A 16632-nucleotide genomic window follows, 5' to 3' on the forward strand; every position below is an offset into this window, starting at 1 on the left:
AAAAAAAAAGGACTGGATTGAGGAAGAAAAAATGGCTAAGAGTACGGATACAGCATTCAATTACATTGCAGAATAAAGATGTTAGGAATAATGTATTTGTCACGGCACAAATTGGGTGAAGATGGCCTCAGCTGCTCAGACAAACCTTGTAATAAAGGAAAAGCACACAAAGAGCCCTGTAGAAGTGAGCCAAGGAGAGACTCGATACCTAGATGAAGAAAGGGCAAGGAGCAGCGAGCCAAAAGCTACAAGGCCAACAGCAGGCTGGAGGCAACAAAAAGGCCAAGTGGGAGAGGAAGCCAAACTGCACCCCACGTCCCCACTCTCCAGCTGACAGTGGCAGTACAGCAAGGACACAAGCACAGTCCAGGGACGGTGCCCGTGAAGATCACTGGCAAGACAGTTTGGGTCCAGACAGCCCCCACGGGCCAACAGCAGGGCAGGGGGCTGAGCAGGCTGAGGGCCAAACCACGCCGGTGGCTGTGACACGGCCACAGGGGGGTTCTTTGCACACGGGAAGACAGGAGGGCTTCACGCTAGTGGTGCTGTCGTAGCCGCAAGACAAGATCCCCCAAGAGCTGCGCACGACGCCGCACCGCCATCACTAGCGCCCGGCCCCTCCCCCTCCCCCTCCCCCTCCCCCTCAGCACCCCCAGGCACGTCACCCCGCGCCTCGCACCTGCGCACGCTCGGCCCGCGCATGCGCGCTCGCCCCGCCTTGCGACCGGCCAGACGGCGCGCTCGGCCTCTCCTCCGGCCGGCCGCCAGGGCGCGTGCGCGGCGCGCCCGCACATGCGCGGTGAACGCGGCGTGGCGGCGCCTGCGCGGTGAGGGGGCGGGGGCCGAAGCGGCGGGGGCCGCGGGCTCGGTTACCGGCGCCCTGCGGGCCAGCCCCGCCGCCGCTCCCTCCTCCTCCTCCTCAGCCTCCTCGTCCTCCTCCTCCTCGCCGCCGCAGCTGGCGCTGCTCGTGATGCAGCCGTGCGGCGGCGAGGAGGCGGCGGCGGCGGCTGGGGTGGCGGGGGGGGTGCTGCCGCTCCCAGGCGCCGACCCGTCGGTGCCGCCCTCCGGTAGCGGCGGCCTCATGTTATTCTACGAGCTGGGGGGCCCCGGTGAAGGCGAGACCGAGGCGGGGGAGGAAGCGGAAGCGGCGGGCGGCGAGAGCACGGCCAGCCCGGAGGAGCTGGAGGAGGAGGAGGCGGCGGCGGCTTCGAGCGGCGAAACGGCGGCGGCGGCGGCGGGCGGCGGCTGCAAGAGCTGCACCTACCAGGGCTGCAGCGAGACCACCACGCAGGTGGTGAAGCAGCGCAAGCCCTGGATGTGCAAGCGCCACCGCAACAAGATTTACAAGGACAAGTACAAGCGCAAGAAGAGCGACCAGGCCCTGGGCGGCGGCGGGGCGGCCGCCGCGGGGGGCGGCCCGCGGGCCGAGGTGAGGCACCGGGGGGTGGGGGTGGTGGTTGTGTGGGGCCTCTGCGGGTGGTGAAGTGCGAGGGAGGCCCGGCTGCTATGTGCTTCCTCTGGGCGAAGGTGCTTCCCGTGGAAAATCGATTTCTGTCAGGGGGAGTGGGACCTTTATGTCCAGAGGAAAGGGAAGAAATCCCGGAGAGTCCTGGAACTCGCTCTTTCTCAGGTGCCGGAGCAAAGCCTGTTTCTTTTTTCTTCTCTGGTATAAATTGTAGCAACGTACAACTATACCAGAAGAATCTCGGAACAAAAATCTGATGAAAATATGCTTTGCTGTGCAGCTCGTGTTTATTTCACAGGAGAAAAGGTGAAAGTATAGACCGAAGAGAAATGTCAGTCTTCTTGCCCCACTGAGCCGTAGGGTTTTAAAGTCAGAAAGGCCATTTGGTATCAGATTATATTGCATATAGAAGTTGTTTTCCTTCTTCAAGGTACCTGTTGATTTTATATATATATATAAAATGGTAGTTAAATACTTAGAGCACTAATAGTTCATACTTGCTTTCATAAACTTAGTTGTATTGTTTAGATGGAGAAACACTCAGTGTGACAACAGATGCTAATGTTCAACTTCTTAGATCTTTTTTTTTCTACAGTCTGCGACTCAGCCAGAATAACAGTTTCTGGTGGTCACTTGTACTGAATTAGCATTTAAAATCCTGTATCTAGATGAGCTAGAAAGGGGGAAATGGTTTTAATTTGGAAGGTGCTGCCTAGTTTGTGCTTGAAGGGACAAGTATAGGACAAGAGGCAACGGCCTCAAATTGCACCAGGGGAGGTTTAGATTGGACATTAGGAAAAACTTTTGTACTGAAGGGGTGGTCAAGCATCGGAACAGGCTGCCCAGGGAAGTGGTGGAGTCACCATCCCTGGAGGTGTTCAGAAGACATTGTAGATATGGCACTTCAGGACATGGTTTAGTGGGCATGGTGGTGTTGGGTTGACGGTTGGACTTGGTGATCTTAGAGGGATCTTAGAGGTCTGTTCCAACCTTATGATTCTGTGATTCTAAGTATAAAATAGTGATTGCCAGAAGAAATCTTATCTGGCACACCTACTAAAAGCAACCCTTTTTTGTCAGCGCAGCTGTCTCTGGAGTTGTGAGACTGGGAACTGATTTAGCTGCAAACTAACCTTCAAAAACCTAACTTTTTCTGGTTTTCTTCTTATAAATATAGTAGTAACCCTACTAGGTATCGCACCAAAGAATCTTTTTTTATCTAACTGTAAAAGCTGCCGTGAAGCAGGTGCGTAAGAATAAGGCAAGCGTGTGTGATGCTGCTAAGCATTCTCCCAGCTTCTTTCTCTTTCAGCTCAAAGGACTTGCTGAGATAGATGTGGGGTTTCTAAGTAACTCTAAGTGATATCTGTTCCATGTGCTTTTTTGGATTTTTGTTGAACCCTTGTAAGCTCTCAGCATGCATTACTTTCTGATAGTTTCTTCAGGTCTGCTGCCTGGTTTGAATGATCTCCTCCTCCCTTTTGAACCTGTTACTTTGCCAGGTGTTGTTTACATTAGCAGATACACTGAACAACTAATTCCTGTTCACTTTGTGCCACTTACTTGGTAGGCTTGCCTCTGAGTTGTTTCCTTCCTGCAGTGAAAAGGTGTAGCCTGCTTGTTTCCAAGTAAAAAGTTATGTACTTGTATCACCCTTGTTGCCATTCTGTGAACTTTCTCTAGTTCTAGTAGCTACTTCACTTTTAGATGAGAGAACAGAAACTGCACGCTGTATTTAAGCAGTGGGTGAATTCTAGTTTTATGTACCGGCCTGATTTCCCCTTTTCTTCCTTCCTTTCCTAATTTATCATGCACAATTCATGATGTGTCTATGCAAAATACTTGTGCTAGTTCAGAAAAGGGGACAGTATGGGAGAAGGGTAAAATTGCTGCATTTCATGTAGTGATGGGTTAAGGCTTTCTGATGGGTAACATGGAATAATGATTATTGCATGTTGGGAGAGAGCGGGCTTGCTTCTCCCCAGTTTCTGCAAGCGCAGGTTGCTTTGAATGGTAGGAAATTCAGGCCTGAGCTTGCAGAAGAAAGCAGGATATTCAGTGCTAAATTCGGTGTGCTTCTTTGCAATGGTGTCTGTCGAGGCCGCACAAGATTGTTGTCTTGTGCAGTCAGTTAGATTCCTAATAGCAATTTCATTTTTCACTTCTGTGGACAGGATTGAAGTGAATGATACTGGGATGCTTTGTTGTTGTTCTTGCTTGAAACCTTTCAGGTAGGTGGAAGTGTCAGTAAGTTGTGAATTTAACGCACATAGGATTTAACATTGATTGAAATTTTCCAAACTGCGAGTATTTTCTCTACAGCAGATTGTAGAACCGTGTTGTTTAGACGATAGTCTTGATTTATGACTGGTGATTGTACAAGGAACAGAATAAACTTACAAAGAAAAAAACCTGTAGATTTTATTGTCTCTTGCCTGTGGCTTTGATAAGTTTATAATAGTATTCTGAAATATGTTTTGTTTTGCTATTAGACGTATTATTGTCTTTCCTACCCAGTTACATGTGTTAAATATCATTCACTTCCACAAGCTGGAGATTGAGCTGGTGTGAATTACTTCATTTTTAAGAAGTGCAATCAGATACATTCAAGCCATTAACTAGCCATAGTAACCTGGTTAGTTGTGCAGTTTAGAAGATTAACTCAGCTGCATTGTTTCACTGTGACTGATGAAATAGTGAAAATAATGTGGAAAGAGGAGGCCAGTTCTTGAATAGATATGTTTCCATTCTTGTGCTGTTATTTTCCTCTGCAGATTGAGGCAAACATTCTTTACTCTTGGGATTTTCTGTCGTGACAAGTAAATGTATCATTATATCAGGGGCTTATAGTCTCACTTATCTGTTTGTTTTTTTTTTTTTTAATTATCTTTTGTGTGCAGGATAGCGTTGAAGGTTCAGTTTCTGTGACAAAACAGAGAACAGGATCCATGGGAGACCGCCCAGCAAGACCTACTCTTTTGGAACAAGTATTGAATAAAAAGAGGCTGGTAAGTTTTGTTTTCTTAGAGATTTTGAGCTCAAATAAATCAAGGCAGTGTAACAATGTTTAACTGTCACCCTTGTGAAAGGTGAAAGTCAGTTTAATGGTCGTCCGCTCCACGTGCATATTTGCAAATCTGAAACACGCTGCAGAGCAGATGTGCGGCTCGGCCTCAGTGTGAAAAATGCCAGGATGACCGAATTTAATGACCGCTGCCCCATTAACTGAAATTGAGTATTTTGGTGGTACTAAATAGACCTGCTTATTTCTTTAGGGTAAATCATGATTATAGTATCAGTGAGATGTTTTTAACTTGTTAAACCAACTTTTCTGGAAAGCTTTGGGCAGAACAATGCGGGGACTTTAGGTCTGATGTGAGCTTTGACTACTGTAGTGGGGTTTGAAAGTTGCCTATCACACCTAAAATCGCATATAAATTTGTTGGTTAAGCAAACAGTATGACTTGTAATATTTGTAGACTGCATGAATGGTGTAAGTTTTTAAACGCTTTTGTTGCTCCTTTAAGTATATTTAAAGAATTAAGCCCAATGAATGGAAATAATTCAGTACTTGCTGTTCCTTCAGCTTATGCATTGCAGCTTGCTGTGTTCCTGGTTTTTACAGTCTCCTTTCTCCAAAAGCTAATGGGACTGATGACTGGTTCTTCCTGTTAGCTGTGCAAAGTAATTTAACAGTCCTCATTAAAGTGCTGTAGTGCTTGTTCAGAAATTTGTAAAGTCTTTAAAGAAACATCCCATCAGTCTTAAGTATACAGCTATATAGATTTATTTTCTTGAATTCTTTCTCGATAATAGCACCTATTTAATGGTTATGTCTAAAACTCACAGGAGTATCTGTAGCTCTTCAGTTTTTACAAGCAAAAAGCAGTGAACTATGGAGTTTATTTTTCACATTATCTGTTGTTCTTCATGCCTCCCTTATGGAATTGTTGTCCCCTTTCCTGGCTGTCTGTATTCATGTGGCTTTTAATTGACTTTGAAAGGTATTGTATCAATGAAACATTTTTTCTAAAAATACAGCAATCAGAAGCTCTTTGAGTACATGTTGAGAGCCTTTGCACAGAGTCATGTCAAGGCTCTTCAAGAATTGAGGTTTCCTTCGGTATTCTGGTGAAGTGAGATTCAGATTCTCCTTGATCTGGTTCTTGCTTCTCTCTCTGTGACTCAGCTGCTCTCATTCAGCATTATTTCTTCTATAATTTCCTCTTTGTTTTGTGCACACTTATACAAGACATGGGGGTTACGTGGTGACCCACAAAGGTCTCTCACAGCCTGTTGTGTCCAAGGCGGTTCCATACCTCACGTTTCTGCGCATGAAATTTAGGGCGTGTCACTGGAAGCTGCCTGCAGGTCTATCCCTTAGAAATGCCAAGTCCTTTGTGCTTGCTCATAAGTTTCTTGCATGTGGTTAATCTCTGAGAAGAGGCTTTCGGGGTGGCCCGTGTGTGCCTGGGTGTGCAGCTTGTGCTGGGTAAAGATGTAGAAAGCAGAGGCAAGGGGCTGCGAAGCAGCAAGCGGTGGATGGAGATCCTGAAGTACCTTAATGTCATAAACCAGCAGCAGATAAAGAGTTACTTACTGCAGAACTACCCTGGGCAGTGAAGTGACTTGGTAAAGCCAATGTACGGTCCGGAGGAGGCGACTGCACATCTCTGCAGGGAGCCTGTTCATTGTTAGTGACTGCTCTCAGTGGCCAATTCACCAATCGTACCTGCTCGGTGCTGCTGCAGGTGTGGGCTATAGGCAGAATGGCTGTTTCCAGTTATAATCTCTAGAATTGCCCCAATAGCATAAAGTTCTAGACCTTGGAAGTTGCTGGTCCTTTGGAATGTGAATCTGGATTGCAGAGTTGCAGTACCTCTTCGGTTGCATCAGTGACGTGACCGTGCATAATGAGTAAGCAGCCTAGGGAATTAATTCAGCTGAAAAAGAATGCTTTTCCTGCATTCATTTTTGGAAGGATCCCTTCGCAACGTGATTTGCCGTTTGACCTTACAAACACTTGTGCTGCCACCGTTCAGGAACAAGGGTGAACGACCAGAGTTGGATCGCAGTCTGCAACTGTTCGGGCCGGGAGCCAGATACCAGTAGTTTTAGATACTTTTGTCTTTTGCCTGTAGGCAGAGGAGTTTTTTGAAACTTATTCCTTGTGGCTGGACTGCTATTTTGAAATGTTGGGGAATTATTGAACACTTGGTGCACACAGAATCACGGAGTATCTCGAGTTGGAAGGGACCCGTAAGGATCATTGTGTCCCAACTCCCCGTTCCTCACAGGACTACCTAAAACTAAACCGTGTGACTAAGAGCATCATCCAGATGCTTGAACTCTGTCAGGCACATGAGAATTATAGTACCTTTTTATTTATTGTAGTGATTTTTGAGCTATCTGCAGGGAGAAATGTAGAAATTGGCTCAAAACTGAAGCACAATTGAAAAGTGTTTGTTTTCAGTATGTCAGTGGATTACCCCTGTTTGCTGTCTTTGTGTTTTTTGTGATACTGTGTATTCTTTACATTGTGAATCTGCTTTCGGTGTGTGCATTAATGCTGCTTCTGGTTACTTGCTGATGTCCTGAAACAGTTTTTAGATGGTTTTTGTGAGCACGTCTTGTAATTCTTCAGCATTTAATTGAACTCATTTATATGGATGTACTGGTTTGGGCTGGGGTACAGTTAACTTTCTTCACAGTAGCTTGTACAGAGCTGTGTTTCAGGGTTGTGATGAAAGCAGTGTTGATAACACAGGGATGTATTAGTTATTGCTGGGCAGTGCTTCATCCCACTGCGGGGGGAGCGAGCAGGAGGCTGTGTGATGCTTACTTGCCTGGCGGCGTTAAGCTGCAGTAATGGTTTATGCACAGATTGATTTAATGGAAATATATAATAATATAACTATTATGGCAGCTATTTAATATATGTGAGGTCTTTAAAGTCCGCTTTCTCTTTCTTGCAGTCCCTACTCAGAAGTCCAGAAGTGGTGCAGTTTCTACAGAAACAGCAGCAACTCTTAAGTCAGCAGGCTTTGGAACAAAGGCAGCAACAGTTCCAAGGAGCGCCTGGGTAATTGGAACGGATGGACGACCTGCAGAGGAGTCTGGTGCTGAAGGAGGGATAGGATGTGTGTTTTATATAAATGCAAAGAATCTCAATGTTTAAAGGAAAACTGAAGTTGCTGCTGTTACGTATTGTTTCTTGTTTGCACTTTCGAGGTTTTGAGCTGCTTGGGTGTCCACAAACTTGTGAGCAAATCTGGAGGAGTCTATTTTATGATTCTTTTTAAAACTTCATTTTAATGTTTAATTTTTTAATAGAAATTTGTTTATATTAGTAATGTTTAGCTGTACACCCTTTTCCTACCAAAGTCTTCCACTAAATTAACATTTTTTTATACAAGGATTTACTGTTAAACAAGTCACTCTTTGATGACAATCATTGAAGGAAGTCAGTTACTTTCTATGGAAGTTGTGAAATAAAGTCCTCAGTTTGAGCCAGTCCAGTGGCATGACCTAACAGCAATTGCTCAGGGATATGAGAAGCTTATATCCAGTAGAATCTTGCACTAAAGGCCGAGACAATATGCCATCAAGAAGTCGATCCAGTGGCTCAGAAAAGTGCAAACCGGGTGATCCTCCTGCTATATATTCATTATCTGCAAGTTGAGTCGGTGTGAAATGCTTCGTTGTCTGTGCAAAGCATGTAAAAGAATTTGTGTTTAAAAGTTCCAAAAGAGAGAAATGACAAAAAGCTTCAGAGAAGAATTAGGTGGAGCGTGTGCAACTGAGAGTTGGACCTTATTTTGTGGAGTTATTTGTAAGGACCAACCTCTTATACTTGTGGTGTAACTTAATTACAGATGAGAATATCACTTGGTTTTAAGTGACTAAATGAAATTTTAAAGCTTTTAACTCATAATAGCAGATGCATCCAAAAAGTAAAGTAATGGAATTGTGCTTTTTTTTTTCCTTTATGTAGTCTTTTTCTTCTAAAAAAATATAGTTAAAATTATTCTATTAAGACAACTGATATCTAATCAGGCCTAGTGCTGGACTTTTTGGGGTTTTAGCCAATTCAGATGAACTTGCAATTGGTTGGGTTAAGAATCCAAACACTGTGTTATGTAAGTGGTTTAAAAAGAAAATGTGGGATTCCACAGTGTGGTATCAACCCGTGTTTCCGAATAGAGGTTATCAGAATCATGTAGGTGCTTATTAAAGTACTACTTTGATATTGCAGCAGTGTGATCCGCTAAATAATGTGTCTTCAGGAGTATCTGTTAGTCTGAAGAATTTTTACAAGCTGTGCTTTGTGTATGTGTACAGAACTTGTCCAGTAGGGATTTATTGTATTTAGTATTGTGCAAGTTGTTCTTTAAAAAAGAAATTGGAAAACTTTGTATCGACAGTTCGGGACCAATGTGTAGAATCTTTTGTTTTTCTTTAAAAAAACAAACAAACCCCCCAAACCCCAAGCCTGTTCTTTTTTATTCTGTTAAATTTGTATGGGTTTTTTTTATGCTAAAATTGATAGCTCTGACTAGGTGGCATTAAAACTTTTGTGTTCCAAGGCTCTTGTTATAGAAAGTTATTTTAGCTTTAAGTAAAATCAGATTACTTTTCTCAGTATCAGAATAGATGTGAAAACGTAATGGGCTGAAATTGTAGAATAACTTTTGTTTTAAGTGCTCAGCTTATGAAAACATTTAGGTGAACAGATCTGATTAAACTTTTTTTAAAAAAAATAAACCCTCATGGTAGAAAAGGGGCACAGGGCGTGTTAAGACAGTGCTGAAGGAGTTAGTTACCTCAAAACAAATGAAAGCTGCTGAAGATGTGCATAGAGATGTTCACCTGTCCTGTATTTCTGGCCGTCTGTGATACCAGTGCCTGACAGGGTGGTGCAGATAGCAGGAGACATGCTGGTAAGAGGGCTGTCCTGTTGGGATTCCCAAGCCATGTGGGAATCCAGCAGAGTCGGTGTGGCTCCAAGACCGCTCTGTCTTCTGCTCCCTTGCTGCTGTTATTGCAGAGAAAAAATCTGAATTTGAGGAAGATTAAAACCTGACTTCTGTAACAGCGCGCTCTTACTGTATCTGTTTTTCCTTGAGCAGTTTGTGGCCTGCACAGCTGCAAGTCTGTCTTCCCACTGATGTCTGGTCCACAGCAAGGGCTTCTGTCATAGGGCAGCATCACTGCTCATTAACTGCCTGTTGGATCAGGGCTCCCTCCTTCAAAAGTAAGCTGAAGCATCCTCTGGAGTCTTCACATCTGCCACAGGACTGCAGTGAGGAATGGATATACTTTTACATGCAGATTTTATGCCATATTTATTTTCAATCCATTTTATAGTGTCTAGCATCCCATTTGCTGGAAGTGTTGCTTCATCCTGTTAATCACTGATTCCTCTGGCCTGAGACTGACTTGTATGAAGAAAGGCTTTCTAAATGCTCTAGTTCCCAAAGGCACTGTGATCAGAGTGGGACCTACAGCTTTCCAGGGCCAATTGAGAGGGAAGAATGAGAGACAACAAAGAAAAGGGCTCTTAAATCAGAAATATCTTTATTAACAGTAAAACACAAGACGTGAATAATCCCTTTTACAATAGAATAATTCCAGCCAAAGAAAATGGAGTGTGTTAAAAAGTGTATGGTTCAAACATCAGACTAAATATGTTGACTTCAGAATGCCTCAACTCAAATGCAGCAGGAGGAATGCTTGTGAAAATGTCCACCTGATTAGCAGTTGTATATTTTTTGATATGACAGGGCATGGGCTAGAGTACTCAGGCTTGTCGGAGGACTCTGAGCTGCCCTGATTGCTCAGGCTCCTGAAACTAAGTATGTCTGAGATTTTTCGTTCTCAAGAGGCAAGAGTCCAAGCAGCGTTCTTTATACAGCGACATATGCTGTTTTACAGAATACCACTAGCGGTGAATAATACTTTCTTCCGGATGATGCAGACATTTTGCTTTGGTTCTGATGGACAAGAGAGGGCAGAATGGTTCAGAGTCACAGGAGTGACACTATTAAAACTATCCACGATTCAGGGTGCTTTTCTGCACCAGACTGATAACTGGTACTTAACACAAAATACCACTTTGCTCGAGTCCACCATTTTGGCCCCTTGACTGCACAGAACTTTGCAACCGTATGGCTTCCTTGACCCACACAAAATGGCCTGTTTCTTCACTTGCTTGTCTCGCTTCTCAGCCTCATTTATATCATAGAGGCGATACTGAAAAGAGCTATTAAATTGCTAACACTGACTTATCTGCAGAAAGTACGGTGTGGTACACTTGTAGTTAAAAAGTATTATAAATAATTAAAAACTCCAGTTGCTTGAGTAAGCAAAGAAAATTTATCTGAATGTGCATTATCTCTGCTTATCATTATGTTTGTTCCTTTGCACTCTTGTTTACAAAGCTTCTCATGGACATAACTGTGAATTAAGAAGATTTAACACACACTTTAGCATCAAAAAACCACTTTGAAACATGACATGCTCACTGCTGTGAAAGTGCAAGGGGTCAGACTATACCAAGTTTTTTCTAGCTTTTCTTTGCTGATGAGGTCTGTATTTAAAATTATTAACTAGTTGGTCTATTTCTTCCTATGCTATTCATATGCAATATTATTTGAATACTAACACGGAATATAAAATAGCAGCATCCATGGATAATAAAAACACTATGACTGAAGATCTAAAAACTGTTCACAATTAGCTGCAAATGTTCACATTGGCTATAATGGAAGAGTAGCTGACTCGGGAGGACGTAGTGGTTATGTCTACCTTGCATAAGGGACATGGCCTGCAACTGAGATTCATCATCTGTACAGGCACCAAGTTTGCAAGCGTGACCCAGGTGCAAGTGGAGGTGTCCTCTTGATGGGACTCCCGTACTCCTCACCTCCCTGGCAGGAACGTGTGGCATCTGTATGGCAATGTCAGGTAAGGCACGCCTGGGCAAGCTGTTTGGAAAGCCCTAGGGGGAACAGGTAACAGGATTCTGGCTGCTCCTGGCCACTCTGGAGTTTCCTATGAGTAGATGATTGGTACAAACCAAACGCTGTGTTTTGTGCTGGTGCACAACATGCAGAAGTGTCTGTCTGCACTAGAGACATAGAGAGATATCTCTGCTGGACAAGGACTAAACGCCCACTCAGGCCTTCTGTACCTTGAGGAAAGGTACTCCTAGAGCTGCCGTTAGGAAGAAGCCCTGTTTCAGTGACTGCAATGAAGCCTCCAGCTTGAGAAGCTTTTTATTCACAGATCGGAAGTCTCACATAATCTCTCTCCCTGCTGCAAGATGGGACTGATTTCATCAGGCTCTTTTTTGATGGTGACCTGACCTGACCTTGTCGTTGCTCTCAGGGAAGCATATTTGTCCGTTCTTAGTTCCTGTTATAAATGTGACTTCGTAGTCAGGAGCCCCTGCAAAGGCTCCTGCTGATTCCATCGTCCTTTGGGCACTGCCGCTTCCCACCTATGCATGAAGTGAGTTGCTATATTGCAGTTCCCAGGTAGACACTCTGTATAATCCGTGTCTTTCAGTTGTGCAGTTTCTGTTCAGACTGCAGTATTCTTTGAGGAGCACACACTGAATGTGCTTATAGTGTCCCTGAATAGTTGCCCCAAAGCTGAATTCGTTAATCCTGCAGCAAGGCAGAGGGTAATCTTGCAAGTGCAGTTCCCAGATGCAGCCAGAGCCTACTCCCTGGATCACATGGGACACCATTTGCTCCAACAGATCTAATGGCTTAATCAGGCTGGCACACTCAGCCAGGCTGTGTGTATAGAAAGCACCGAATCAAGGACTGGGATACTCCAAGCGTCGCCTAAAATAGGTCTTGATGATTAGATTGGATGTGAATGTAAAAAACTTTAGTGAACACAAAGGCTGCCCAAGCACGTACTGCTTTGATACCTCCAGCGATGACCACTGAGCATACCTGGTCACATGCTCCCTCCTGCCCAGTCCCTTCACCCTCTTAGTGCACCTCTGGCTACTGAAACCAACCATGAACTCTATAAAAGTCCTCTATAAAAAATCTCCTCAGCCCCTTCAGTGGGGTTTCCACTCACCCAGCAGGGCCTGGGTTCAGATGTTTGAGTAACAGCCTGCCCTCCAGGCTTCTCCAGAGAAAGGAGCTCATGCCTTTGGCTTGGAGAGCATGTGGGACATGTTACATTCGGTACATTTCTGATGATATAAATCTATATTCTGGGCAGCACTTCTCAACTTTGAAAAATGGTATTTAATTGCTCTGCCCTATGACTCATTAATCTTTCTTTATTGTGTTTGGTTTTGGTTTTACTAAATTAGGTTATGGGAAGCTGGGGGAAAAGGTGAATAGTACAGAGGATGTAATGTTTCTTTTCTGCTGAACACCACATAGTGCTCAAGTATTCCTGAAAGCTAGAGCTGCACCAGAGAAGTCTCTAATGAGCCAAGAAAATTGGCCTTATACTTGAGACCCCTTCAAAGCTACTAAATTCGATCAAGCTTCTTTATAAATCGCTTCCAGCCAGCCAAGAAATAAACAGTCTCTGCATAAGCTGCCTCTGTAAATCCAGCTCTTTGTGCAACTCCTCAGTTGCTGGTGAGACTTTCTGATTCATAGAGCTTACAGGCAAAGGTGAGTGTTGTAAGCCAGGTAGAACAAGGGTGGATTAGATAAAGTTACAGTCACAAATGCCTGATTTTCTCCATTTTAAGAGTTGTGCGGTGGAGATGATGTTTACGTTAGAGATGTTTGCAGTGTTGATTTTATGCTGAGGGAACATTAATACCTCGTAACTCCGTCCTGCACTGAACTCATGCAGAAATAGCTGAGGATAAACATGCTTCATCCTGAAACCGTCTCAACTAACAGAGAGCTTCTCCTGTGGCAACCAGTTGCCATTGAATCTCTGCACAGACCCACAGAATAATGTAAGCTGGAAGGGATGTCTGCAGGGCACCGAGTCTGACACCCTGCTCAAGGCAGAGACTGCTTGGAGAAGGCTGCTCAGGGCAGTAAAACTCAACAGAGTACCTGCTGGAGACACAGAAGGAATTTCCCTGACTCCATTTGGTGTTCCCTGGGGCCACAGTTCCCCTTTGTGCTGCTGATACGTTATCCTTCAGACTAAGCATGGCAAAACATGAAATTCTCATGAGGAGTAAAGAAGCTTGTGGCGTTGTAGCCTCTGAAGGGGAGGCAGAGCACGTGCTGCATTTCTGAACGCTGCAGCCACTGCTGTACCGTCCCTGATCAGCCGTTACAGTGCGAGGTTACGGGACCGAGACCCCGCAGCAGCAGTGCCACTGAATGGCTCCATGCAGTCAGTGTGCTAGATTTGCCTCTGTTGCCTCTGGATGCAAATGGCACATTAATACTGGTGCTGCTGATGAACTGGCAGCAATTAAGCACTCTTCTTCTCTTGACCACTTAATAGGAAAACAAGAGGTCTACGTACCGTGATGAATGTGCTTTATGGCTCTGACCGATCAAACTCCCACCGCTGCCTGCTGATGCGTGGTGCTTCTCCACAGAAACTTTCAAGAGAGTTTGGACTGTTGATGGCTCAAAAAACCCATTTTAAAAAAAATCTGCCTTTGACTAAGTAGTCTCCCTGTAAGTGGTTTTAAATCTCTCAGGAAGCCTATCTTCAAAGCTTGAGTATTAATGAGTACATTTAAAGGTTTTAAATTGACTACAGGTTGATAGGTTGATGAAGACCTTTCAGCAGAACATATCTCCTTCCATTTGGGGAGACAAAGTTACATTGCTGCAAATTATGAGAAGCCTGAATTTTTAACTGAGCTCAATTCACGTATACTAGAGAAGCCTGTAAGAGACTTTGTTCAAAAAGAAAGGGAAATAAATAATTTATTAGCCTTACTTTTTATCACTGCATCTGGGCAGAGGTTATCTTCCTATTTACTTGTTTGCCTCATCCACTGTTACCCCTTCTCCCTTGTGATGTGAGCTCTCCCCTTCTCTTGGGAAGGAGCTGTCAGCTGCTGTGTGTTTGCACAGCATCTCATACAGTGGACTAAGCCCCTAGGGGCCACCAAAACAGGAAACATCACACAGTGATACCAGCTTTCCCAAAGGCTAACAACTCTGAGATGGCTATTCGCTTTGATTGCCCAGAATCAGGTGCTTTGATCCAGCCTTCAGCAAATAGTTAAATTTGCTGAAATTCATCTCATCCTCATGCAAACTTTTTAAACAGGTCAGAAGAATTACGCTCCAGAAATGCCTCTTTACTTACTAGCAAAAGAATATTAAGGTGACTACCTTTAATGAGATGCATGTGTGGGCTGCATTGAAGCCAAATCCTATTTGTATGAGGATTACTATGAAAGTAGACATACAGAAAGGAAAAACAGCTATGAGTTTTACCACCTTCCATTTAAACAACACAGCCACTTTCTGAGTAAGCACCATTACTAGGCTGGGAAAGCCACCACATCTTCACTAGGGCCCACCTCACCTGCTTTCCGATGTGTCCAATGAAGCAGTCCACATTTGAGCTAGTGTCCCTGAGTTCCCCTTACACTCAATGGGAAGATATACACATGCTCAGAGCGCAGTGTATTTCACCTACATGAAATACCTGCCTCATGATGAAATGAATGATGCCCCAGAAGAACCTGCTTCTCTGTACTGGCTATCCAATTTTCCTCTACACCATCGACATGAAACTGGGTTCTGGAGATGCCCAAGAGCTGATGCGCCTTGGAACGTAACCCCTTCACTCTCTGTGAGGAAGATGACAATGCCAGGAATGTCTAAAAGCAACCCTTAGGCTTCTCTCTATATTAGGAGGGAAGGAAGTTTCAGCCTAAAAGGCAAGGAAGAATCTAGGATAAAGGACAGAGCTAGATCCTGGACAGGAGAGGTGATTTTCTCTGTCTTTAACTGCTATGAAAGCAAAGGGATGAGCAACAGGAGAAGCACAGAGAAATTACCAGAGAAAGGGTGCAATAAACATGCTAAGAACTGTGTTACCAGTACCTCGGTACAGTGACAGTAATGATGGGGTGAGACAAGGAAAATGTCTTTTTCCAAACTACTCTCAAGCTGAACAGTAAATGGCACGCCTGGAATTTCTGTGTAACATTATTATTGGATTTCATTGCTACAGGAGACTGTAAAGCTTTTCCTATCCCACAGTGACACTGCTGACGTCAATTGGTGACAGAATAGTGTTCTTCGCATTTACAAATTTCCTATAAAACTTGCTATTACGCTCAAACTTAACAATAATTTATCCTTCTGTGCCCTACAAATTCTGCAGGCAGCTGAAGATCCATTCAAATGAAGTAACCCTGCTAGTTTACTGACTCTTCTGCTCTGTTCACAATTACCACCTCATAACAGGTATTACATAGCATCTAAAACACATGGAAAGTCTTTCCAGTGAATGTGATTTCCTTTGCATATGTGATGTAGCTGAAGATTTCAGGCATCTTCTTCTAATTAGACAGTAAAATGTGTAGCACCAGATATTGTGTGAGAAGAAAAGAAATGTTCTGTAAAACTTTTTTTTTTTTCTCAGAATACTTCTGGTGTGTTCTAAGGAGGAATGAGATTGGAGAAGTTAGCACTCTTTCTGACCCTTAAAGCAAAACAATTTTCAGTGGACTGTTATGCCTGGAAAGAAACAATCCTCTATCCTTTCAGCAAGGTAATGGACACCATCAAAATGTAGTAAAAGTTTCACTTGCCTCCTCAGAAAACGTTGTCAAGTGAACAGCATTTTGGAAGGCTGGATGAGAGTATGGGCACTAGGTTTCCCTGCTTACAGAAAGACCACAGACAAGGAGCTTTTAAAAAAAGGTTCTGCACATAGATTCACTCTTTGCTTGTTCATGGCTTACACTGCCTCACCATCCTCTGCAGGCAAGGCAAAAGCACTGCAAATGATGAAGCCTGTATCTAAGAGGAGGAACCATCCATGGGGATGTATGAAGTGACTGGCAGGGAAGCCCTCTCTGTCAAACCCAACCGCTGCAGTCAGATCCTGAGGACTGGCCCAGCACAGGGGACGGACGTGGCTGACTCCCACCTCCTTCTCCTTGCACCTGTGAGTGTGGGGCTTCCTGTTCCCAGTACAGAGACTACCCCAAGATGAACGATAAAGTAATTACTCGGTTC

General features: G+C 44.1%; 1 protein-coding gene across 1 annotated transcript; it reads left to right on the forward strand.

The window, feature by feature from the left end:
- Positions 1-700: 700 nt before the first annotated feature.
- RFXAP (regulatory factor X associated protein) lies at positions 701-9050 on the forward strand. Its single transcript, XM_086476646.1, has 3 exons — positions 701-1429; positions 4366-4473; positions 7441-9050. The coding sequence occupies exons 1-3, from the start codon at positions 701-703 to the stop codon at positions 7549-7551; spliced, it is 948 nt and encodes a 315-aa protein (XP_086332772.1). The 3' UTR covers positions 7552-9050.
- The last annotated feature ends 7582 nt before the right edge of the window (positions 9051-16632 follow it).

This window comes from Leptosomus discolor, chromosome 1, assembly GCF_034619465.1.
Source record: "Leptosomus discolor isolate bLepDis1 chromosome 1, bLepDis1.hap2, whole genome shotgun sequence".
Classification (NCBI taxonomy): Eukaryota; Metazoa; Chordata; class Aves; order Leptosomiformes; family Leptosomidae; genus Leptosomus; species Leptosomus discolor.

Excerpts from the sequence above, each read along its gene's own strand:
- RFXAP (XM_086476646.1), top strand. The coding sequence starts at position 701 with ATGCGCGCTCGCCCCGCCTTGCGACCGGCCAGACGGCGCGCTCGGCCT. Across the intron at positions 1,430-4,365 it reads GGGGCGGCCCGCGGGCCGAG|GATAGCGTTGAAGGTTCAGT; the intron begins GTGAGGCACCGG and ends TTTTGTGTGCAG. Across the intron at positions 4,474-7,440 it reads TATTGAATAAAAAGAGGCTG|TCCCTACTCAGAAGTCCAGA; the intron begins GTAAGTTTTGTT and ends TCTTTCTTGCAG.